Genomic DNA, 23,392 nt, shown 5'->3' with positions numbered 1-23,392 from the left:
TTACTGCCCGCCCCCAGTCACAGCGCATGATACTGGCATGGAGAGCTTTAATCACAGTGCCATCCCCTTGCCTGTTGGTGGTCTATGGCCAGAGCCTTTGCCTAAGCAGTCACCGTCAGAGGCACAGATGTCACCATCAGGGCAAGCTGTCACGGCAGATGCCCCACGAGACACGTCTGTGCCCTCCCCAGCTCCCCGCCGAGGCTCGGGACACCTCGGGGCCTCAGAGGAGAGCCTGGAGGGAGGCTGGTGGTCCTTGTTGCTTTGCCACCCTCCTCTGGTGCACTCCAGGGCATTTCTGCCCCTTCATCCTGCCCCTCAGTCTCTGTCCTCAGCACCACTGTCTCAGGGTAAGTCCCTCTGGTGACTGTCAGGCGCCTGTGGGCCTCTGGCTGCTGGCTGCTCCTCATGCTGTCTGCCTGCTTCTTCTGCCGGGCCTGGCGCTGGCCTGGGCGCAGACACCCTCCAGCCACTCCTAGTGCTTGCTGGCATGTGTGCGCCCAGCCGGGATCTCTGGGCTGGCCTGCGTCTCCAGTGCCGTGGGGGTCTCTGAGCTGGACTGCATCTCCAGTGCTCTGGGGGTCTCCGGGCTGGCCAGCGTCTCCAGTGCTCTGTGGGTCTCTGGCCCGGATACCATCTCCAGTGCTCTGGGGGTCTCTGTACTGCCCTGCATCTCCAATGGCCTGGGGGTCCCTGGCCTGGATACCATCTCCAGTGCTCTGGGGGTCTCTGGCCTGGCCTGCATCTCCAGTAGCCTGGGGATCCCTGGCCTGGATACCATCTCCAGTGCTCTGGGGGTCTCCGTACTGCCCTGCATCTCCAGTGGCTTGGGGGTCTCTGGCCCGGATACCATCTCCAGTGCTCTAGGGGTCTCTGTACTGCCCTGCATCTCCAGTGGCCTGGGGGTCCCTGGCCTGGATACCATCTCCAGTGCTCTGGGGGTCTCTGGCCTGGCCTGCATCTCCAATGGCCTGGGGGTCCCTGGCCCGGATACCATCTCCAGTGCTCTGGGGGTCTCTGGCCTGGCCTGCATCTCCAATGGCCTGGGGGTCCCTGGCCTGGATACCATCTCCAGTGCTCTGGGGGTCTCTGGCCTGGCCTGCATCTCCAGTGGCTTGGGGGTCCCTGGCCCGGATACCATCTCCAGTGCTCTGGGGGTCTCTGGCCTGGCCTGCATCTCCAGTGGCCTGGGGGTCCCTGGCCCGGATACCATCTCCAGTGCTCTGGGGGTCTCTGTACTGCCCTGCATCTCCAGTGGCCTGGGGGTCTCTGGCCTGGATACCATCTCCAGTGCTCTGGGGGTCTCTGGCCTGGCCTGCATCTCCAGTGGCCTGGGGGTCTCTGGTCCAGATACCATCTCCAGTGCTCTGGGGGTCTCTGGCTCAGACAGCGTGTCCACCTCTGTCTGCGTGGCCATGTCTCTCTGGACACCGAGCTGAGGCCCCGCCTTGGTCTGGCTTGTGGGGGCCGAGGAGCCCCACTGGGTCCCCACTTCAATGATGGAGTAGTCTCCCATCCTCACCCTGGACATGGGGATCATGAGGACGCTCTGGTTGGTGGCAGCAAACCGGGTGCTCAGGTAATTGAGTCCGCAGATGAAGCCTGGGAACGGAAGCGGAGTGTCAGAGTGGCAGCGGGGCTCGGGGGCACTGGGACGGCAGACATCCACAGCAGCAGCTGGGCCTTCCATGTGCTTGGCTCTCAGGCTTCGTGTGACCCCCACCCCAGCAGTGTCCTGAGCCTCACAGGACAGGAGATGCGGAGGAAGCCGCAGTGCACAGGGGTACAGAGGCCAACAAAGAGCCCGGGGAAAGAGAGGCAGGGAGACAGCTCAGCCTGTCAGAGTGCGGGAACTGCCAGGCAGAAACCCCAAAGGATGCAGGTTCTGTCCCTGGCACCCTATAAGCTGGTGAGCAGGGCTCTGGGCCTCTCCCACTGCCTCCCTCCCTCTCTCTCTCTCTCCCGAATCATAATAAGTAACACATATTTGAAAAGATTTGTTTAGTTATTATTTATGAGACAAAGAGGAAGAGGCAGAGAGAGACACACAAAGAGAGAGCATCACAGGGGTGGAGGAGATAGTACAATGATTATGCAAAGAGAGTCTCACGCCAGAGGATCTTAAGTCCCAAATTCAACACACCCCCCACACCCCCACCATAAGTCAGAGCTGAGCAGTGCTCTGGTTAAAAGAGAGAGAGAGAGAGAGAGAGAGACAGAGAGACAGAGAGCAAGCACCAGTCAGCACATTAGGTGCCAGGAACTGAATCCAGGACCTTGTGATTTCAAGTCTGTTGCTCTAACCACTGCACCACCTCCTAGGCTACATGAATAGTAAATATCACAAACTAAATTAGAAGACAAACAAAAAAGAACATTAAAACAGGAGCCCAGGAGATGGGACAGTGGTAGGGTACAAGACTTGCAGGTGTGAGGGCCTGAGTTCAGGCCCTGCACTGAATGTGTAAGAGGGGTTCTCTCTCTCAATCCCTCTTCCTCAGCACCCCCCCCCATAAGTCAGTGAGGCTTTACTTTAAAAATAACCTCAAGTGGGGCTGGGCAGTGGTGCACCCAGGTGAGTGCTGTTCCCATGCTTAGGGACCCGGGTTCAAGCCCCTAGTCCCCACCTGCAGGGGGAACTTCAGTATCAGTGAAGCAGGGCAGCAGGTGTCTCTCTCTCTATCTCCCCTTCCCTCTCAGTTTTTGTTCTACCAAACAAAAAATTAAATTTTTATAAAAGAGCATGAGGCCAGGGGCCAGGTGATGGCACACCTGGCTGAAAGCACGTTAGGGGGCCGGGTGGTCGCACACCTGGTTGAATGACACGTTACAGTGAAAAAGGACCCGGGTTTGAGCCCCTGAGCCCCACCTGCGGGGGAGAGCTTTGCGAGTGGTGAAGCAGGGCTGCAGGTGTCTCTGTCTCTCTCCTTCCCTATCACCCCCTCCCTCTCAATTTCTGGCTGTCTCTATCCAATAAATAAATAAAATAAAAACATTAAAAAAAAAAAAAGACAGCATGAGGCCAGGAATCCGGCTCAATCTGTCAGAGTACAGGACTTGCCTGTCTAAGGTCCTGGAGGCCCTAGGTTTGATCCCCAGCACCACCCTGTGGAAGCCTAGAGAATGATCTGCTCGCTCCCACAGGCAGAAACATCTTTGAAAAATGACTTATTCATTTACCCACCAGAGTTATCACTGGGCTCAGTGTCTGCACAGCAGCCCTGCCACCTTCCCTTCCTTTCCCTTCCTTTCCCTCCCCTTCCCTTCCTTTCCCTCCCCTCCCCTTCCCTTCCCTTCCCTTCCCTTCCCTTCCCTTCCCTTCCCTTCCCTTCCCTTCCCTTCCCTTCCCTTCCCTTCCCGATTCCCTTCCCTTCCTTTCCCTTCCCTTCCCTTCCCTTCCCTTCCCTTCCCTTCCCTTCCCTTCCCTTCCCTTCCCTTCCTTTCCCCTTCCTCTCCCCACCACCCCCTTCTTTCCAACCAGAGCACTTCTCAGCTCTGGCTTATGGTGGTGCTGGGGATTGAACCTGAACCTCAGAGCCTCAGGCAGGAAATTCTACTTGTCTGACCATTATGCTGTCCCCCCCCACCCTGAGCCCTTTTTTCTTTACCTTTCTTTAACAATAGAGGCAGAGGCAGAAAGAACGAGTGAAGAGGGAGGGAGAGGAGGGGAGAGGGAGAGGGAGAGAGACAGAGAGACACCTACAGCACTGCTCCAGCATTTGTGAAGCTTCCCCTGTAGGTGGGAACTGGGGACTGGAACCCGGGTCCTCAAACCATGGCAATGCCTGTGCTCTACCAGGTGTGCCACCTACAAACCGTTCTTGGTGTTTATTTATTCGAGAGAGAAAGAGCGGGAACTTGACCCTGGCACATGCAGGGCCGGGGATAGAGGTCAGGCCCTCGCCGCCTGCAAGTCCTGCGCTCTGCCTGCTGCCCTTCTGTAGCCACAGGAACTGGGGGCTGGGGGCAGGGCAGGGGAGGGGTGGGTCCTGGGTGGGGGAGACAGTTCCCTGGGGTGACTCTGGCAGCTACGCCTCTCTGAATGGACCCTGAGCAGTCGAGTTCTGCCTGTAGGGCCTGGCTCTGCAGAGGAGGGCGGCACCTAGCACCTGGCACAGCCGCAGCCCCCCCCCCGGGCCCCGCCTCACCAACCACCATGTAGAAGATGCAGCCCCACCAGTGCAGGCGGTAGGGCAGCAGAAAGTGGGGCTCGGCCACGCGCTTGCCATGCTGCTTCACCTGGAGCATGAAGAAGACGAGGCAGAGGATGAGGCAGATGCCTGGGGGAGCAGGGACAGGCTGTCAGGCAGGGCCACCCACCCTGCCAGGGGTTACCCCCGGGGCCCAGAGCCACCTTTACAGGAAAGACCCAGTTTACAGGGGAGGCACAGGGCTGGAGCCTCAGGTTCCAACTGAGCTGTTTCCCCAGCCTTGGGGTGAGCACTGCTTCAGCAGGGCCCTTACAACACACACACACACACACACACACACACACACACACACACTCACACACACACAGTCACACAGACACAAACTCACACACACACACACACTCACACACAGTCACACAGACACACACTCACACACTCACACACACAATCACACTCACACACACACAGACACACACACAATCACACTCACACACACTCAATCACACTCACACACACAATCACACTCACACACACACAGACACACTCACACACACACTCACACACACACTCACACACACACACAGTCACACACACACTCACACACACACTCACACACAGTCACACAGACACACACTCACACACTCATACACACTCACACACACACACTCACTCACACACATACACACACACTGGCACACGCATACTTTAAAAGGCACTGGTCATGTAGTCCAGGAGGTGGCACAGTGGGTAAAGTGTTGAATTCTCATCCATGAGGACCCAAGTTTGATCCCTGGCATCGCATGAGCCAAAGGGACGCTCTGCTTCATTCTCTCTCTCTCCCTCTCCCCCCCCCCGAATAAATGAATAAAACTTTATTTTTAGAAAAGGCCTGAACCCAGGTGGGAGCAGAAGGTGAGCACACGCCTCCCTTGGAGGCTGTGGCGCCCAGGCAAGACTCAGCCACAGGGCTGCGGGTGGCAGGAGAGACAGGAAGGGAAAGAGGCTGGGCCCTCACACCTGCAGTGAAACTGGACATGGAGATGCAGAGGTCTATGCAGACTTTGTCTCGGTGCTCCCTGCTCAGACAGAAGCAGAACCAGGTGATGGCGTTGATGACGCAGAGGGCAGACACGAGGTAGAAGGCTCGGGCCAGCTGCAGATAGTCTGGGGGGGGGGGGGACAGGTCCTGCAGCTGCCCGGAGAGCACTCGGCCCAGGCGGGGGGATGCAGCCCGGCGGGCGCCACGTGGGCAGACCACAGTGCTGGGGTGTCTCTCCCCTCTGGTCTCTGGGTCTCTGTCTGAACAAAAAGTTGCCCCAGGCATGCAGGAAGCACAGACAGACCGAGAGAGGTCGTCCGAGGGCCGGGTGGCGGCGCACCTGGTTGAGCGCACATGTTACAGTGCTAAAGGACCCGAGTTCGATCCCTCTGGTCCCCACCTGCAGGGGAAAGCTCTGTGAGTGGTGAAGCAGGGCTGCAGGTGTCTCTATCTGCCACTCCCTTCCCTCTTGATTTCTGGCTGTCTCTGTCCAATGAAAAAGATAATTTTGGGGAGTCAGGCGGTAGCACAGTGGTTAAGCGCAGGTGGCACAAAGCACAAGGACCGGCATAAAGATCCAGTTTGAGCCCCCGGCTCCCCACCTGCAGGAGAGTCGCTTCACAGGTGGTGAAGCAGGTCTGCAGGCGCCTGTCTTTCTCTCCCCCTCTGTCTTCCCCTCCTCTCTCCATTTCTCTTGGTCCTATCCAGCAACGAAGACATCAATAACAGCAACAACAATAATAATTACATGTTGGTCATTCCGCCAGCTCCCCTGCATGGCTTGATGCTGTGGTCTGTTTACACAATCACTGTTTGGCCTGAGACCTGCCCTGCCTGCAGGGCACTGTTAATCCCACTGGTCAGAGCCTTCGCACAGCTGCTAGGGAAGCTTTCTGCCTTCATGCTCTTTTCTTTTCTCCACCCCCTCCTAGCCATTTCCTTTTCCCACTTGCCACTTCCCGTTAGAGATATATATATATATATATCTCAACGTTGTCTCTGATCAATAAAGGCATTGCGCTGCGTTCCCGCTCAGCCACGAGTTCCCGGTCTCTTCCCTCTCCAGCGAGCTAGGCCGGCAATTACAACAACAACAACAACAAATTAAAAAACAGAGCTGCGGCCTCACGTGAGCATGATTTTATCAAACCTCGGGCCCCAGGACACACTGCAGTACCAGAGCCCCCCACGCCTGGTCCCTGCGACACCCCGTGCGGTGCTGGGGCTCGAGCCCGGGTCACACACACGAGCCCAGGGTGGCGCTGTCAGACGCAGCGTCCAGGGTCAGACCCGAACCCCACTGCCCGCAGGTCCCGGGTGTGTCACCGAGCTTCCCCCGGGGTGCACGGCCAGCTCGCTGGCTCCTGGCGCACGAGGCCTAAGCACGGGGAGGTCCCGGGGACAGGCTGCCCTCGGGGGCACTCACAGGGCGCCTTGGGCTTGCCGTCCCAGCAGGCGTCGCCGTCGCAGGAGGCCCACAGCCCGACCAGCAGCTTCCTCTTGTCCACCTGCAGCACGAAGCGCACCCAGTGCAGGGGGGACAGGGCCAGCGTCAGCACCAGGGCCAGCGCCAGCAGCGCCATGCACCAGGCGCGCACGTAGAACTGGGTCCGCTCCTGCAGGTGGTGCTGCTGCGGACTCATGGAGTAGAAGCGCTGCACGCGGCTGGGGAGCACTGGCTGCAGAGGGCAGGGAGGAGGGGCAGGAGGAGGAGCAGGAGAGAGGGAGGAAGAGGGGGGAGGGGAGGAGAGTAGGGACACAGTTGACACTTGGGCAGCGGATCCTGGGCCCCTTCCCGGGACACCCCCAGCCCCCGGCTCCAGATCTGGAGTCCCCTCCTCAGGACCTGGCCCTGTGCCTTGGCACCCAGCCGCCTCCGCCTCCCAGCTGGAGTTGTGTTCTCTGTGGGAAGCTCTGGCACCTCGGTCCCTCTCCCTTTTACTGTCTCTGTCTCCCTGTCTCCAGGAGAAAGTAGCGAGAGACCCTGGCTGCACAGCAGCAAACACCTCAGGGGAGCCTGGAGGCAGCTCTCCCAGTGGAGTGCAGGCCTTGCCACGCACAACCCTGGCCCCACACGAGAGCACCACAGCACTTGGGGAACCCCATGGATGGTGAAGCAGAGTTGTAGTGTATCTGTGTCTCAGTATCTCTATCTGAAACAAACGGAGTTAGAAACTTCATCAGGGGAGGCCAGCAGTAGCGCAGCGGGTTAAATGCAGGTGGCGCAAAGCGCAAGGACCGGAATAAGGATCCCGGTTCGAGCCCCTGGCTCCCCACCTGCAGGGGAGTCGCTTCACAGGCGGTGAAGCAGGTCTGCAGGTGTCTGTCTTTCTCTCCCCCTCTCTGTCTTCTTCTCCTCTCTCCATGTCTCTCTGTCCTATGCAACAATGACAACAAGAATAACTACAACAATAAAACAAGGGCAACAAAAGGGAATAAATAAATAAATATTTTAAAAAAAGAAAGAAACTTCATCTGGCTGGGGCCCTAATCGGGGAGTCCTGAGATTCCCAAATAGACATGATGGGCCTAGACCTCAAATAAATCCCTCTCTCCATTGTTACTGGTCATCTCTATCAGGAACAAAAAAGACCCCTTTGGGTCCCCATAGGACCTTGCCCTCAACTTGGATCAACAACAACAAAGAATGTTCTATCCTCCGGGGGGAGGCTGGACAACATACTCTGTGCTCCACCTGAGGAAGATGGGTCCTGATACTGGGGCAGCTTGGAATGTTCCTACTCATGACCACAGAATGTGAGCCCAGATCTACAGGGATGCAGAGGTCACATAGGCTTCTAAGCTGAATATGGGCCCCAGATCACATCAAATTGATGGGGTTTACAGTCAACAATATTTATACCCCTTTCCCATATTGGAGAGCTACTCTCTTCCCTGATCCAGCTTTCTGGTCCTTTTCCAGCCATGACATCATCTCCCCAGACAATAATTAGGATCCACCTGCATATCAGATTTCAGGCTCAGGCAAAAACAAAAAACAAAGAAAACCCACAAACAAACAAAAAAACACTAGTATAGCCACAGACCCTTTGGAATGTAACTAAAATATACCTACTATCTAAAAAAATGGAGCCCCCCCCCCCAACACTTCATCTGCACTATTCCAGCCTTTAGGTCCATGATTGTTCAACAATTTGTTTGGCTTTGTATGTTAACTCTCTTTTCAGCCACCAGGTTCCAGATGCTCCCATGATGCTGACCAGACTTCCCTGGACAGACGACCCCACCAATGTGTCCCAGAGCTCCGCTTCCCCAGAGCCCTGCCCCACTAGGGAGAGAGAGAGACAGGCTGGGAGTATGGATCCACCTGTCAACACCCATGTTCAGCAGAGAAGCAATGACAGAAGCCAGACCTTCCACCTTCTGCATCCCACAGTGACCCTGGGTCCATCCTCCCAGAGGGATAAAGAAGAGGGGAGGGGATATGAAGGTCTGGTGGTGGGCACTGTGTGGAGTTGTACCCCTCTTATCCTATGGTTTAGTCAAAGCCTTTTTATAAATAAAAAAAAGAAACTTCCTCTGGATTACCATGTGCAGGGACCAGGGGGTACTTCCTGAGCAGTGAAACAGCTCTGAGAGTGTCTCTCCCTATCTGTCTTCCCCTTCCCTCTCAATTTCTCTGAACTATCAAACAAAATACAAAGGGAAAAAAGAAAAAAGACCACTGGGGGCAGCGGCACCGAGCCCCAACAATAACCCTGGAGGCAGGCCAAAAAAAAAAAAAAAAAAAATCCATGGGGGGTGTGTGTGTGGGGGGGACAGCACAGTGATTCTGCAAAAGTCCCTCAAGCCTCAGGCTCCGAGATCCTAAGTTCAATCCCCAGCACCACCATCGGCCACAGCTGAGCAGGGCTCTGGTCCTTCTTTCTTTCTTTTTGTATCTCTCTCTCATTGGAAATAGCTAAATAATAAACAAACAAATATTTGAAAGAATAATTGCATCTGGGAGCAGTGGGATGTCTAATGTGCCGGACACCAGAACCACCCCCCACGCTCAGAGGAGAAGTGCTTCTAGATTTCGCAGGCCCAGCTTCTCTAAAGGAAAGGGTGGCGTGAACTGTGCCCAGGCTCTCACCCTGTAGGTGGGGTAGCCGCTGCTGCTGACATTCTGCAGGCTGTTTCTGGTCAGCAGGCTGCCCTCCACCCGCTCCATGCTCACTCTGGCTTGGCGCCGCCTCAACTGTCAGAGAACCCAACCGCCCGGGTGCCTGCCCCTCCCCCGCGGACACTCCACCCTGCCCCCCCCCCCGCCCACTGAGCTCTGGTGCCAGCAGGACCCCCAGCCTGGCCTTTCAGGAAAGTGGGCCTGGTCACTCCGGGCTGGGCAGGGGCTCTGCGCCTGACGCTCCAGCCTGAGCCGGCTGCCATGAGAGCCTGCAGAGGCCCCTCTCCCTCTAAGTGGTTGTATGTAGATATCTATGTACCTCTCTCTATATAACATGCACTATATAGTACATATGATATACATAACATCTATTCAAGCGTCAGGCAGTGGCACACCCAGTTGAGCACACATTACAATGCTCAAGGAACTGGGTTCAAGCCCCCGCTCCCCGCCTGCAGGGGGAAGAAGCTTCATGGGCAGTGGAGCAGGGCTGCAGGTGTCTCTGTCTCTCTTCCTCTCTATCCCCCCCTCCCCTCTCAATTTCTCTCTACAAACACAATAGAAAGGGGGGAAGGTCAGGACGGCCGAGCGGTCTAAGGCGCTTCATTCGGAAAGGGGGGAAGGAAAAAGGCTTCTGGCAGCAGTGGGTCCGTGATGCGGCAACCCTGGTGGCGATCACGCGCACTCACTCACTGTGCGTGTGTGTGCACACGCATCACGCGCTACATGCAGCAGGTATCAGCCGGAGGGTGGGCAGGACAGATCTCAAGGGCAGGGCTCTTGCTCGGTCATGGGCACAACTCAGGTTCGAGCCCAGCCCCTACCATAGTGGAGGAACCTATCTCTCTACATCTGAAATAGTCAGCCCAGAGCAGGAAAACCCAGCAGGCAGAGAGAAGAGGCTGAGAGTGGGGGCTGGGCGGTGGCGCACCTGGTTAAGCATACATAGTACTAAGTGCAAGGACCTGTACAAGGATCCGGGTTCGAGCCCCTGCTCCCCACCTGCAGTGGAGATGCTTGACAAGAGCCAAAGCAGGTCTGCAGGTGTCTCTCTCTATCTCCCCTCACCTCTCAAACGGCCGCCAGGAGCAGTGGATTTGTAATGCAGGCACCAAGCTCCAGCGATAATCATGGAGGCAGAGAAAGAGAGAGACAGACAGAGACAGACAGACAGAGAAGAGGCAGAGGAAGACGGGGAGACACCACAGCCCCAGCTCCACTGCTAAGTTCCCCTGCTACCATCTCTGGCTTTGCCATGTTGTGTCAGGGGCTCAAACCTGGACCGTCTCACAGTAAAGTGTGTGGCCTCCGGGGTGAGACAACTCTGCGCTGTGTCTGCTTCACTGGGGCTACTGGTGGTGCTGGGATGGACGCCAGGGGCCCTTGCGTACTAGACCCCTCGCTGGATGAACGATGGGACTGGAGTCCTCCGCCTGCCAGCCCGCGCGTGCCCCCACCCACACCTCTCCCCAGTCCTCAGGCCCTCTTGTCTACCAGCCCCCCTCGCTCTCTCTGCCACCTCTGTCCCCCCTCGCTCCCTCTGCCACCTCTGTCCCCCTCGCTCCCCCTGCCACCTCTGTCCCCCTCTGCCACCTCTGTCCCCCTCGCTCCCTCTGCCACCTCTGTCCCCCCTCACTCCCTCTGCCACCTCTGTCCCCCTCGCTCCCTCTGCCACCTCTGTCCCCCTCGCTCCCTCTGCCACCTCTGTCCCCCTTGCTCCCTCTGCCACCTCTGTCCCCCTCCCCCCCGCTCCCTCTGCCACCTCTGTCCCCCCCCCCTCCCTCTGCCACCTCTGTCCCCCTCACTCCCTCTGCCACCTCTGTCCCGGCTTCTGCCGCAGCCTGGCCCGCCTCCCTCCCTGCGCCTGCCAAGCCGGCAGGTTGCTCTACTCCTCGCTTTCGGGGCTCCCCAAGGCCAGCAGGGGAGTCGCTAGCCCACCGCCTGCCCTACTCAGGCACTTCCCTGCCCTGTGTGGGCCACCCGGGCACCTCCACACCCCTGCTGCAGCTGGAAGCCCGACTCGGGGCCTCATGCTGGACAGTCCTGTGCTTTGTTCACTGCGCCATCTGCCTCCCGTGCTGCTTCCTTTTTCTTTTTCTTTCTGATTTCCTTTTATATTTATAAAATAGGACAGAGAGAAATTGAGAGCGGATGGGAGATCGGGAGGGAAAGAGACAGAGAGACATCTGCAGACCTGCTTCACTGTTCCTGAAGCTCCCCCTATAGGTGGGGACTGGGAGCTCAAACCCGGTCCTCGTGCTTGGTAGGTGTACTCTCAACCAGGTGCACCACTAACCGACCCCCCCTTACTTATTTTTTTAAGAACCACAGGAGAGCGACAAAGACACAAAGAGGGACAGCTCATCTGGGAGGACCTCTGCCTTGTCCTCACACCATTCAGGCTTGAGCCCAGCCCTCGCCACACCGAAGGAAGCTGTGCTGTCTCCCCCTCGCCTTCTGTCTCTCTTTCTGTCATTCTCTCTGAAAGAGTTGACCCAGGGGGCCAGGTGGTAGCACACCTGGTTAAATGCACACATTATAGGGTGCAAAGACCTGGGTTCAAGCCCCTGGTTTCCACCTGCAGGGGGGAAGCATCAAGAGTGATAAAGCAGGGCTGTGGGGGTCTGTCTCTCTTCCTCCCCTTCCCTCCCCTCTCAATTATTTCTATCTCTATCCAATGATAAATTAATCTAAAAAAGATTAAACAGACAAAAAGCTGACCCAGAGTGGCGACACCTGCGTAAAGGCCAAAGTAGGTGAACATGAAGCCCCAGCAGCGGTCAGCAAGGACTTAGGGTGACCTTGACCTCCAGGCCCCGAGACCCCGTGACAGGAGCCCCCAGGGAGCGTCAAGGTGCCGGCCTGTCTCCTCTGGCTCACGGCCCCGGGCTCTGCGTGAGCGCGAGTGGGCGTGTGACCACTGCACACACGGGGACACGAGGGGACACTGCCTCTGCTTTAATGTGGGGCCTCCGTGCCTGGGATCGGCTGGGGGGAGGGTCCTGGGGTCCACAGTCACTTCAAGCTCTTCTTCCTGATCAGCGGCTTCTGGCTCAGGCGGAAGGCGGACTTATTGATCTTCGCAGTGGTCTTGGCCAGCTTGGCTTTGTCGTTGTTCTGCCTCTTCCTGTCACTGGCCTCCACCTCAACATTCACCATCTCCTCTTGGACAGGCGGCTCCTCAGGCACCGGCCCGACGCCCAGCCGCGTCTGCTCCGTGGGGATCACAAAAGCCTTGTGGTCCAGGGGCGGCGTGCTGGTGTCTCTGTGGTTGAGGAAGGACATGAGCCCTGAGGGAGAGACAGTGTGCTTGGCTTCCGTGTCCCCCGAGGGTCACCGCTCACTCTGCTGGGTCCCTGCTGTGCCCCCCAGAGGCCCCGACCTGCTGTGGGCTGCTGGGCTGCTGGGCGAGCCCCTGTGGCCAGGCAGCGCCAGAGTCAGCTCCGGGCCCCCACACCCTGCACCAGGCTTGCTCTCAGCACACGCTTCCCCTTGGGTGGGAGGTGTCCTGGCACCGAGCAGACCCCCCTCCCTCCCTCTTAGCACTGGATCCTGCGGCCAGAAACTGCTCAGCTGCTAGAGTGCAGGGCTTGCAAGGCCGAAGCCCCCAGGTGCAACGGCACTGATGTACCTGTGTGTGTGTGTGTGTGTGCGCGTGTGTCAATGCTGCTCTATCTCATATCAAACAACATAAAATAAATATAATAAAAAAAAATAAAGAGCAGGAGGCCTGGTGGTGGCAAAGCTGGCTGAGCGCACACATTACAGCGTACAAAGACTCAGGTTCAAGCCCCCGGTCCCCAGCTGCAGGGGGAAACCTTCACGAGTGGAGAAGCAGGTCTGCAGGTGTCTCCCTGTCTCTCTCCCTCTCTGTCTCCCCCTCCCCTCTCAATTTCTCTCTGTCCTGTCCAATAAAATAGAAAGAAAGACAAAAGGGGAAAAGGGGCTACGAGAGCACAGAGTCTCTCATGCAGGCACCGAGCCCAGGCGATAACCCCGGTGGCAATGATAAAACACACACGAGTGAATGAAGGGTTGGAAATCGCTGTGGCCTGGGAGGGTACAGGGTGCAGAGTGACCACCTTGCTCATGAGATGCAGAACTGGACTCCCGGGGTAGCTCTCCGTCTGTCTGTCTGTCTTCTGCTCCTACTCGCTCGTAAGTTAATAAACCTTTTGGGGGCCAGGCAGTGGAATACCCGGTTAAGTGCATATAGTACTAAGCTCAAGGAACCAAGCAAGGAACCGGGTTGGAGCCCCCACTCCCCACCTGTGGGGGGCAGGGGGACAGTTCACAGGGGGGAAGCTGGTCTGCAGGTGTCTCTCTTTCTCTCTTTTAATTTTTAAAAAATTACTGTTGGATAAAAACAGAGAGAAGTTGAGAGGGGAGGAGGAGGTAGAGAGGGAGAGACAGAGAGACACCTGCAGCCCTGTCACTGCTTGTGAAGCTTCCCCCTGCAGGTGGGGACCAGGGGCTTGAACCCGGGTCCCTGCGCACTGCAATGTGTGCGCTTAACCAGGTGCGCCACAGCCTGGCCTCTTCATCCCCTCTCCCCTCTCCCTCTCAATTCCTATCAAGTTAAATGGAATGGAAAAGAAAAAAATGCCAACCGCGGCCACCAGGAGCAGTGGATTCCTGGAGCCTGCACTGAGCCCAGCGATAACCTTGGAGGCAAAACAAACAAACAAACAAACCACTTCCAGGGTTGGGTTCCGACAATGCCGGGCACGGGCAGGCGGACGCACCGGCAAAGGTGTAGAGGAAGTCGGCACACCAGCTCCCGTGGTAGGGCCACAGGAACTGCGACTCCATGGTGCCCTCCGAGTGCTCACGAGCCTGCTGTAGAAACAGGATGAGGCAGACCAGCAGCCACAGGGCTGGGCCACGAGAAGAGGCGTCACCACCCCTCGGTGGTCAGTGGCCGGCCCAGCTGCCGCCCCTCCCCCACGCGGGTGCAGGGGGACTGCCGGGGATGCTCTCACAGGAGCACCGTGCACAGCGCTGAGGGAGGACCCCTGATGCAGAGAGGTGTGGTGGTGGCTCTTTCTCCCTCCGGCTCTCTCTCTGGCTCTCTCTGACTCCGCTTTTTTATTTTTAAAACCAGCTCTAGTTTATGGTGGTGCCGGGGACTCTGAAGCTTCTCCAGCTCTGAGATTAAAATGTAAAAGAAAGGGGTCAGGCGGTGACACACACATTACAGTGCACAAGGACCCGTGTTCAAGCCCCCGGTCCCCATCTGCAAGGGGTGAGCTTTGTGAGAGGTAAAACAGGGCTGCAGGTATCTGTCTCTCTCTCTCTCTCCTCCTCTCCTCTCAATTTCTCTATCTCTATCTAATAATAAATAAATAAAATATTCAAAACATTATAAAAGACAAATGGTCTGGGGCCCGGGCGGAGGCACACTGGGTTAAGCACACATAAAGCACAAGAATTGGTGCAAGGATCCCGGTTCAAGTCCCCATCTTCTCACAGGGAAGTCGCTTCACAGGCGGTGAAGCAGGTGTCTTTCTCTCCCCCTCTGTCTTCCCCCCTTCATTTCTCTCTGTCCTATCCAACAATGATGACAATGACAACAGCAGCAGTAGCAACAATGGGGGAAAATGGCCTCCGGGAGCAGTGGGTTTCGTAGTGCGGCCGCCAAGCCCCAGCAATGGCCCTGGAGGCAAAAAGCAAAGTCAGCTGGGAGTGGTGGGACTGCACAGGCACTAAGATGGAGACCTATGTGTCTGGAAGCCGGAAAGGGTGCCGGTCTCTGCGTGCAAAAGCCACCAGGGAGTGCCAGACTGGGGGGGGGGGGGTGGCTGTGGCCACTGGCGTGTTTGCAGCCAGGACGGTGACCCGGAGCAGACCTGCTGCTGAGGCCCCTTGGCGGGCAACATGCTACCTGAGGTGAGGCTGAGCAGGGAGAGCTTCAGGTCCAGGCTGGAGATGACAAAGCCTCTTCTTGGGAGGCAAGAGCTCAAGAGGAGAATGAAGTAGATGATGATGGTGACCATGGAGAAGATGAAGAAGAGCCGAGACAGGTGCAGGTAGTCTGCAGGGAGGGTGGCGGTCAGGTCAGCCCAGGAGGCCGCCCCCAGGGAAACAGGAGGAGGCACCGGGAGGGTGGGGAGACCCCAGGGTCTCTGAAGAGCCTGCATTCCCAAACGCGTCCTGCTGCCTGGGGCCAAGCACCTGGCCTGCAGGCCACAGGAGGGCCTGCCTGTGGCCTCACTGGGGGACCCGGCCTATTCCTCCGCCAGCACAAGACGGCTACTTTGCACACCAGGAGGGGCGCCCTGTGCTCTGGGGAGAAGAGACAGGGGTCCGACCCAGCCTGGGGGCTCTGGGTCACAGCAGAGGGGATCCCGGCCCCCATTTCCTGTCTTGTGAATAGCGGCTGCTGCCAACCACCCAGAGGTGGTGGCGCACCTGGTTGAGCACACACATTACAGTGCCCATGGACCCAGGTTCAAGCCCCCAGTCCCCACCTGTAGGGGGAAAGCTTCACAAGTGGTGAAGCCAGGCTGTAGGTGTCTCTCTGTGCCTCCCTATCTCTCCCTTTCCCCACTCAATTTCTCCCTGTCTCTATTCAATAATAATTAAATATAAATTTTTTTAAAAGACAGGACCATAGGAAAATATGCCAATAGACAGATAGATAGATAGATAGATAGATAAGCTGGCAAACAGTTTAAGAAATAATAGTCAGTCCCTATCTGTGATCTTGGGAGAACCACTGCAGTTTGCAATGGAGGGAGTGGGGACACAGAACTCTGGTAGGAACAGTGTGGAATTAGACCCCTATTATCTTGTAACTTTCAAACCAGTATTAAGTAACTAATTTTTTAAAAAAATATTTATTTCCTTTTGTTGCCCTTGTTGTTTTATTGTTATAGTTAGTATTGTTGGATAGAACAGAGAGAAATGGAGAGAGGAGGGGAAGACAGAGAGGGGGAGAGACAGACAGACACCTGCAGACCTGCTTCACTGCCTGGGAAGCGATTCTCCTGCACGTGGGGAGCCGGGGGCTCGAACCGGGATCCTTATGCCGGCCCTTGTGCTTTGTGCCACCTGCGCTTAACCCGCTGCGCTACCGCCCAACTCCCAAGTAACTAATTTTTTAAAATTGTTTTTAAGAAACAGAGACACGGGGGGGGGGTGAGAAAGAGGGAAAGAAAATAACAGGGAGGGACAAAGAGCGCTCTGCTCACTTCTGGCATAGGCAGTGTTGGGATTGAGCTTGGGGCCTCAGGCCTGCAGGCTGGTGCTCTAAGAGGCTGTGCTGTGTCCCCAGCCTGACCACAGCTCACTGCCCTGTCATTCCTGCATCTCCGCGCACTCTCCGTGAAGTCAGAGCTACTCTGAACACACAGCCATGGCTGTCGCTGCCCCCTCTGCATGCCCTCAGCAAGCAAGCACCGTGTCACCACTCAGAGAACTCTGTTACAGTCACAGCTACAGAGGCCAGATGCTGGTGCACCCAGTAGAGCGTACAAGTTACCATGTGAGAGGACTCAGGTTCAAGCCCCGTCCCCACCTGCAGGGGGAAGCTTCATAAGCAGTGAAGCAGGGCTGCAGGTGTCTCTGTGTCTTTCTCCCTCTTCACCTCACCCTCCCCTCTCTGTCCTATCCAATAAAATAGGAAAGGGAAAAAAAGGGAAAATGGCTTCCAGGAGCAGTGTATTAGTGCCAGCACCAATCCCCAGCCATAACCCTGGTGGCAAAAAAAAAAAAAAAAATGAGGGCTGCAAACTGTGGCCCCGTGTCTTAGCTGTCACACACAAGTCTGCGGTTAGTGCTCTCATGAAACTTGCAGTGAGGCAGTGACTGAGCCCATCGGTGACACACTGTGACTCATCGCAGAAAGCCGCCAGAATCCACACCCAGTCGGTTTCCCCTGCGAGTGGGGCTACCTGTGTGTGCCAGGAGCGACCACTGCACCGTCTTCCTTCACCATGCCCGGGGCGCCAAGATCTCAGGTGCAACACCCAGCACCACCAGAAGCCGGAGCTGAGCAGGGCTCTGGCATCTCTTTTACTGAAAAATTGGCAAACGCTAGAAGAAGACTGAAAAATCAATAAATATTTAAGAAATGAAAGAAAATCTCACTAAAGCACTGGTCAGCTCAATCATATAGTGGTGCTAGCACCTTGGAGCCCCAGGCGGGCAAGTCTTTTGCATAATTACTGCACTGTGCTCTCTGGCCCAAGATGAATGAATGAATGAATGAATGTCTTCCCCAAAACAACAGAGAGGCTTTTTTCAGAGAGCACCTAGTGTGAGCAGGCGGAGTCCAGAGGTGTTGGGAAGGCATGTCTGTCAGGGTACCGCCGCCTGCTGGGCCAGTCAGGCAGTCTCAGGGTGCAGGGTTCAGCTCAGGGAGCTGGGCACAGAGCTCTGGGGATTGGGCACAGGGTGCAGGGCACAGGTCAGGGCTCAGGGCACAGGGCACAGGTCAGGGCTCAGGGGCACAGGGCTCAGGGCACAGGTCAGGGGCTCAGGGCTCAGGTCAGGGCTCAGGGCACAGGGCTCAGGGCACAGGGCACAGGTCAGGGCTCAGGGCACAGGGCTCAGGGCTCAGGTCAGGGCTCAGGGCTCAGGGCACAGGGCTCAGGTCAGGGCTCAGGGCTCAGGGCACAGGGCACAGGTCAGGGCTCAGGGCACAGGGCTCAGGGCTCAGGTCAGGGCTCAGGGCTCATGGCACAGGGCACAGGACACAGGGCACAGGGCTCAGGGTTCAGGGCACAGATCAGGGCTCAGGGCTCAGGGCACAGGTCAGGGCTCAGGGCTCAGGTCAGGGCTCAGGTCAGGGCTCAGGTCAGGGCACAGGGCTCAGGGCTCAGGTCAGGGTTCCGGTCAGGGCTCAGGGCACAGGTCAGGGCTCAGGGCACAGTTCAGGGTTCAGGGCACAGATCAGGGCTCAGGGCTCAGGGCTCAGGTCAGGGCACAGGGCTCAGGTCAGGGTTCCGGTCAGGGCTCAGGGCACAGGTCAGGGCACTCACACAGAATCTCGGGCATGTGCATCCAACACAGTTTATGGCTGCAGGAGACCCAGAGCCCCGAGTGCAGCTCCAGGCCCTCGCTGGTGACCAGGAAGAGCACCCAGTTCATGGGGGACACGCAGACGAGCACCAGGAAGCTGAAGCCGCACAGGCTGCCGCTCAGCATGCGCACGTAGGTCTGCGTCTGGTCCACCAGCTGCTGCCGCTTCTCGGGGGCCATCACTGCACTCGGGTGTGTGTTGGTGGGGAGGGTCGCCTGCGGGGAGGGTGCGGGGAGGGCCTCGCTGACGCACAGGAGGCTCCAGGGCCCAGGGCGGGCCTGGGACTGCACCCCCCAACGACGTGGCCGTGCGCCCAGGGCCGCCACCGGCGTGGACGAGGCTGTTTTCACACCACGGTGGCTGGCTGTCTCCGGCTGCAGCCTGGAGGCTCCCGTCCCGTCCCTGCCCGCCCAGCTGGGGCCACCCGGACGAGCGGGACTCTGCCTCGGCCTCCGTCCTCTGTCTGCTTAACCTGAGTCACGGGCTGAGGAGAGCCGGAGCCGGAGCTCACCGGGTGGGCACCCGCCAACCGCAAGGCAGTGAAGCCCCAGCTCCGCAGGGAGGTGCGAGACGGGCTGCTCTCCACAGACACATCTAGCCTGTGGCTCGGTGCCGGCACCTCCCGGAGGGACCCCCCCTTCCCGCCAGCCAGCCCTCGCTGTCCCCAGACCCGCCTCACCTGCTGGTACCTCCTGTCCCCCTTGACCTTGGAGACCTTGGGATTATGGAAGGTCAGGATGCACTGCTGAGGCGCCTCCGGCTCCTCCTTGGAGTCCATGGCCTTCGTCTTCCAACTGCCACGGAACTCCCCGCAGCCCCACCTGAGGACAGCAGAGCCCCAGCCCAGGGCCGCCCCAGGCCTCAGCCTTTTACTCTCCGCGTCCCTTATTCGGTGTGGGGCTGCGGTGGGCCTGTGCCTGCCGGGCGCAGGAGACGTTGCAGAACCGGCCAACGGCCTTCGGGGAGAAGCAGCGCGGTCGGTGAGAAGACCACAGAGCGGGCGGCGGCCTCTGGGCTCGTCTGTCTTCATCTCTGAAGGCTCCTGGGATCAAGGGCGTCCTGGGGGTGGGGGGAGCCTGGGAGACTCCCCTCCTCCGGTGGCCCATGGCGGTGAGGGCGTTGTCAGCTTTTCACGGCCCCCTAGTTTCTGCATGAATAACCTGGGGGGGGCCGGAGAGGCGGCTCACTGGGCAGCGCTCCTGCCTTGCTGTGCAACTGGCCCAGGTTCAAGTCCCAGGACCACACAGTCCTGAGGGGCGGGGGAGCTGCAGAGCCGCGATAGTCTCTCTCTCTGTCTCCCCGTCTCTCGCTGGATGACACGAAGGCCCAGCCTCCTGTCCTGGGTGCTCGCCTTAGACTCCCAGGACAGCGAGAAAGAGCCAAGGCAGCAGAAACTGCGAGAAAGGGCTGGTTCAGGGCTCCTTCGAGCTGAGGCCCAGGGAGGGGACCGAAAGGCCGGTGGCCCTCCTCCCGCAGCTCGCTAGTCCCCGCTCAGCCTGGCCTGCCTCACTGAGCTGCTCGGGCCAGGGATGAGCCCAGAACCGCAGGCACGCTCAGGACTAAATCCTCAATAAAATCCTACAATTGGCTGCAAAGCACGCACTCTACCTGCTGAGCCCCTCGCCTGCAAGATCCACCTGTGTTATAAGTTCACGTCCCGGGAGTCGGGCGGGGCGCAGCGGGTTAAGCGCAGGTGGCGCAAAGCGCAAGGACCAGCGTAAGGACCCCAGCTTGAGCCCCCGGCTCCCCACCTGCAGGGGAGTTGTTTCCCAGGCGGTGAAGCAGGTCTGCAGGTGTCTGTCTTTCTCTCCCCGTCTCTGTCTTCCCCTCCTCTCTCCATCTCTCTCTGTCCTGTCCAACAGCAATGACATCAACAACTACAACAATAACTACAACAACAATAAAAAAAACAATGGCAACAAAAAGGAAATAAATATTAAAAAAAATTTTTTTTTAAAGTTCATGTCCTGGGAGTCAGACGGTAATACAGCAGGTTAAGCGCACGTGGCGCAAAGCACAGGGACGGGCGGGAGCCCCCGGCTCCCCACCTGCAGGGGAGTCGCTTCACAGGCGGTGAAGCAGGTCTGCAGGTGTCTGTCTCTCTCCCCCTCTCTGTCTTCCCCTCCTCTCTCCATTTCTCTCTCTCCTATCCAACAACAACAACGTCAATAACAACAACAATAAAAAATAAAGGCAACAAGAGGGAATAAATAAAAACTAAACAGCAGTGGATGCCCCCAATCCTGCCGTCTGGCGCAAGGCTCTCTCAAGAGCACCCACCCAGAGGGCCCGTCGACTCTGGCCTCCTTTTGCCTCTCGGCCGGGAGCCTCAGCGGAGTCCCAGGCGGCAGAGCTCCTGAGTGCTGGGGCGGGGGCGCCGGAGGCCTCGGTCGCGCCTGCTGCGTCCCCACACGGCCGCTCGTGGGGCTGGGTCAGGAGGGACGGCCCGAGCCGCTGGGAGCTTTCCTGGCAGCGTGGGCAGGGCGGCGGGCAGAGGAGTGTGGCTGTCACAGCCGCTGCTGGCTGCTGGGGGCTCGGCCCTCGCCCTCCGCCATCACTCCCGGTGCTTCTGAGGCTGGAGGCCCCTCCACTCCGGGCGGGCACCTCTGCCGTGTAAAAGGCGGTAGCCTTGAAATTCCCTTTTTATGCAGTTGTTTGTTAAGTGCTTTTAGTATGAGTTGCTTGTAGTATGAGGTGGAAAATTCCTTGCCCCTTCCCCCTTGAATAAGCAGGACCTAATCAGTGAAGGCCGCCCATTGTTCGAAGGACCCTACATGGGGACAAGCCTTATCAGGACCTTTGCACAGACTTTGTGGTGTGCTGTCTACCGGATGGGTGGTCATAGCCGAAGGCGGGAGGACGTGGCGACCCTGCCTGGTTGAATTCTATTGGTTGTGTGATCTTACTATATTTGAAACTAGCCCGCGCTTTGCTTTGAATGGATCATGCTTTTGCTAAGTTTGAAATGATTGGCTCTTGTGTTTGCTATCGCCTGTTCTTGGGTGTAGGTTGACAAGGTGATGTGCTCCCCCTCCCTGAGTGTAGTCTGAATTCCTATAAATCGCGTGGTTTGAGCCCCGTTCGGGGCCGGGCTTGGTAGACTAACACCAGTCTCCGTCTCGGCCCGGATTGCAATTCGTCAATAAACATCTTTTGCTTCCTTACAGTGCATGGTGGTTTGATTTATGCTCGCTAACATTTGGAGGCCTCCCTCCGGCCGGTTCACACGGAGGCCTCCGGGCCTGCCGTCCCCGCCGCCCGCCCGCACCGCCGGGCCGTCTGGAGCCCGGGCCCGGCCAGCTCTGGCTGTTGGCTCGTCAGAATGGGGGCTGGGAGCAACCGCGGCGTGCGGGGCAAGGACGAGCGAGCCCGAGGCCACGGGGGGCACAGGTTCGAGCCCCGGCAGCTGGCTCTGCCCTCCCGCGTGCCAGCACAGAGAGCGCTAAGTAACAAGTACTCCTTCATCTATCGGAGGGGCGGGGAGAGACAGACACACGGACAGACAGCACCACGCTCCTGCAGAGACGGCTCCTACCCGAGTAAGAGGCTCCAAGGTCTCAGGTTCGATCCCCCCCCCCCCCGCACCATCATAGGCCAAAGCTAAGCAGGGCTCTCGTAAAACAACACCGACAACAGTAACAGTGACCTGCTGAGCAAGGTGAGAGGTTCCCAGAGCAGCACCCGGTGCTGCACACTCGGTGCCGGGAACTGAACTCGGGACCTGGTGGTGGGTCTGTCGCTCCGGCCGCCGCACCACCACCCGGGCTCCATAAATGACCATCAATAACCATTGTATTATGAAATAAAGTCATTGAAAAGAGAGCGAAGAGGAGGCCCGCCAGGCCTGGCCCGGAGCCGTAAGAGGGCGCTGGGCGCAGCCACCTCAGGCGCGCGAGGACCCGGGTTCGAGCCCCCGGCTCCCCACCTGCAGGGGAGTCGTTTCCCAGGCGGTGAGGCAGGTCTGCAGGTGTCTGTCTGTCTCCCCCTCTCTGTCTGCCCCTCCTCTCTCCATCTCGTCCGACAACAAAACCAATGATAGTAACAACAATAATAGTAACAACACGGATAACGGGCAAACAAGGGCAACAGAAGGGAAAAAACGGCCTCCAGGAGCGGCGCGTTCGCGGTGCGGGCGCCGAGCCCCGCGGTAACTCTGGCGGCAAAACAAACAGGCTCCGGAGGCCGCTCCGGATATTTAGACGCAGGTTCCGCAGACAGACGCGGGACGAGCGACGCCACTGCCCGAGCCCGGCGCTGCGGTCGCGGGGGCTTCTGAAGTCACCTCAGACAGCCGCCGCCGCGCACGGCTCCCCAGCTGCCTGCGGACACGCGCCCGGGGAGGCGCGGAGAGCCGCCGGGGCTTCGCCGCACCCGCGCCCACGTGACCGGAGGGCCGCTTCCGGGCTGGGGCGCTTCCGGGCTGGGGCGCTTCCGGTCTGGGCGCTTCCGGGCCGGGCACTTCCGGTCTGGGGCGCTTCCGGGCGGGCGCTTCCGGGCTGGGGCGCTTCCGGGCGGGCGCTTCCGGGCTGGGGCGCTTCCGGGCGGGGCTCGCCGTCCGGTCACGTGGCGCGGCTGTCACGCGGGCCGTCACCTGACCGCGTCACGTGGCCGGCGGCTGGGTCGCGGGAGGGACGCGGGGACGCGGGGCCATGGGCCGGCTGTGGCTGTGGCTGTGGCTGTGGCTGTGGCTGTGGCTGCTGGCGGCCGGGGCGGGGCGGGCGGCGGCGCAGTGGCCGTGGCCGCAGGTGCTCCAGACCTCGGGCGTGAGCTACCCGCTGGCCCCGCGCGCCTTCCGGTTCCGCCACCACGGCCGCTCCGCCGCGCAGGCCGGCTGCTCCGTGCTGGACGAGGCCTTCCGCCGCTACCGGGACCTGCTCGTCGGGCCGCGGCCCTGGGCCTTGCCCAAGCCCGCAGGTGAGTCCGCCGCCCGGCTTCACCCGGCTTCACCCGGCTGCTGCAGCCCCGCCACCCGCCTGCCACCTCACCCCGCCGCCTGTCCCCCCTCCCCCGACCCCGCCTGCACCCGCCTGTCGCCTCCCGACCCCGCCTGT

The 23,392-nt window shown here is 58.7% G+C and overlaps 2 protein-coding genes across 8 annotated transcripts; both read right to left on the bottom strand.

The window, feature by feature from the left end:
• Positions 1-30: 30 nt before the first annotated feature.
• Positions 31-12,133, bottom strand: LOC132536495 (myosin light chain kinase, smooth muscle-like). 3 transcript variants are annotated; one of them, XM_060184439.1, is made up of 5 exons: positions 12,038-12,133; positions 6,617-6,869; positions 5,169-5,315; positions 4,149-4,280; positions 31-1,602 (listed from the first exon to the last, which is right to left on the bottom strand). In XM_060184439.1, exons 2-5 carry the CDS (start codon positions 6,831-6,833, stop codon positions 476-478), a joined length of 1,623 nt encoding a protein of 540 aa, XP_060040422.1. In that variant the 5' UTR covers positions 6,834-6,869; positions 12,038-12,133; the 3' UTR covers positions 31-475. The 3 variants fall into 3 exon arrangements, with proteins under 3 accessions (XP_060040422.1, XP_060040421.1, XP_060040423.1); XM_060184438.1 differs by lacking the exon at positions 12,038-12,133 and adding an exon at positions 9,287-9,430; XM_060184440.1 differs by lacking the exons at positions 4,149-4,280; positions 12,038-12,133 and adding an exon at positions 9,287-9,431.
• A 119-nt stretch (positions 12,134-12,252) lies between these two features.
• Positions 12,253-19,641, bottom strand: LOC103126565 (transmembrane protein 202). Of its 5 annotated transcripts, none has more exons than XM_060184441.1 (5): positions 19,021-19,641; positions 18,301-18,556; positions 15,201-15,350; positions 14,011-14,193; positions 12,253-12,606 (listed from the first exon to the last, which is right to left on the bottom strand). In XM_060184441.1, exons 1-5 carry the CDS (start codon positions 19,369-19,371, stop codon positions 12,332-12,334), a joined length of 1,215 nt encoding a protein of 404 aa, XP_060040424.1. In that variant the 5' UTR covers positions 19,372-19,641; the 3' UTR covers positions 12,253-12,331. The 5 variants fall into 5 exon arrangements, with proteins under 5 accessions (XP_060040424.1, XP_016049972.1, XP_060040426.1 ...); XM_016194486.2 differs by having other exon boundaries at positions 14,062-14,193; XM_060184444.1 differs by having other exon boundaries at positions 12,392-12,581.
• Between the last annotated feature and the right edge of the window lie 3,751 nt (positions 19,642-23,392).

This window comes from Erinaceus europaeus, unplaced genomic scaffold (genome assembly GCF_950295315.1).
Source record: "Erinaceus europaeus unplaced genomic scaffold, mEriEur2.1 scaffold_1107, whole genome shotgun sequence".
Classification (NCBI taxonomy): Eukaryota; Metazoa; Chordata; class Mammalia; order Eulipotyphla; family Erinaceidae; genus Erinaceus; species Erinaceus europaeus.
The sequence above is the reverse complement of the archived record's forward strand: the minus strand, read 5'-3'. Positions and strand labels throughout refer to the sequence as shown.

Excerpts from the sequence above, each read along its gene's own strand:
- LOC103126565 (XM_060184441.1), bottom strand. The coding sequence starts at position 19,371 with ATGAAGACAGACGAGCCCAGAGGCCGCCGCCCGCTCTGTGGTCTTCTC. Across the intron at positions 18,557-19,020 it reads GGGACAGGAGGTACCAGCAG|GCGACCCTCCCCACCAACAC; the intron begins GTGAGGCGGGTC and ends CCCTCCCCGCAG. Across the intron at positions 14,194-15,200 it reads CCTGCTCAGCCTCACCTCAG|CCCTGTGGCTGCTGGTCTGC; the intron begins GTAGCATGTTGC and ends CTCGTGGCCCAG.
- LOC132536495 (XM_060184438.1), bottom strand. The coding sequence starts at position 9,364 with ATGGAGCGGGTGGAGGGCAGCCTGCTGACCAGAAACAGCCTGCAGAAT. Across the intron at positions 6,870-9,286 it reads GCGGCTACCCCACCTACAGG|CCAGTGCTCCCCAGCCGCGT; the intron begins GTGAGAGCCTGG and ends TGCCCTCTGCAG. Across the intron at positions 5,316-6,616 it reads CGGCAAGCCCAAGGCGCCCT|ACTATCTGCAGCTGGCCCGA; the intron begins GTGAGTGCCCCC and ends CCCCCCCCCCAG.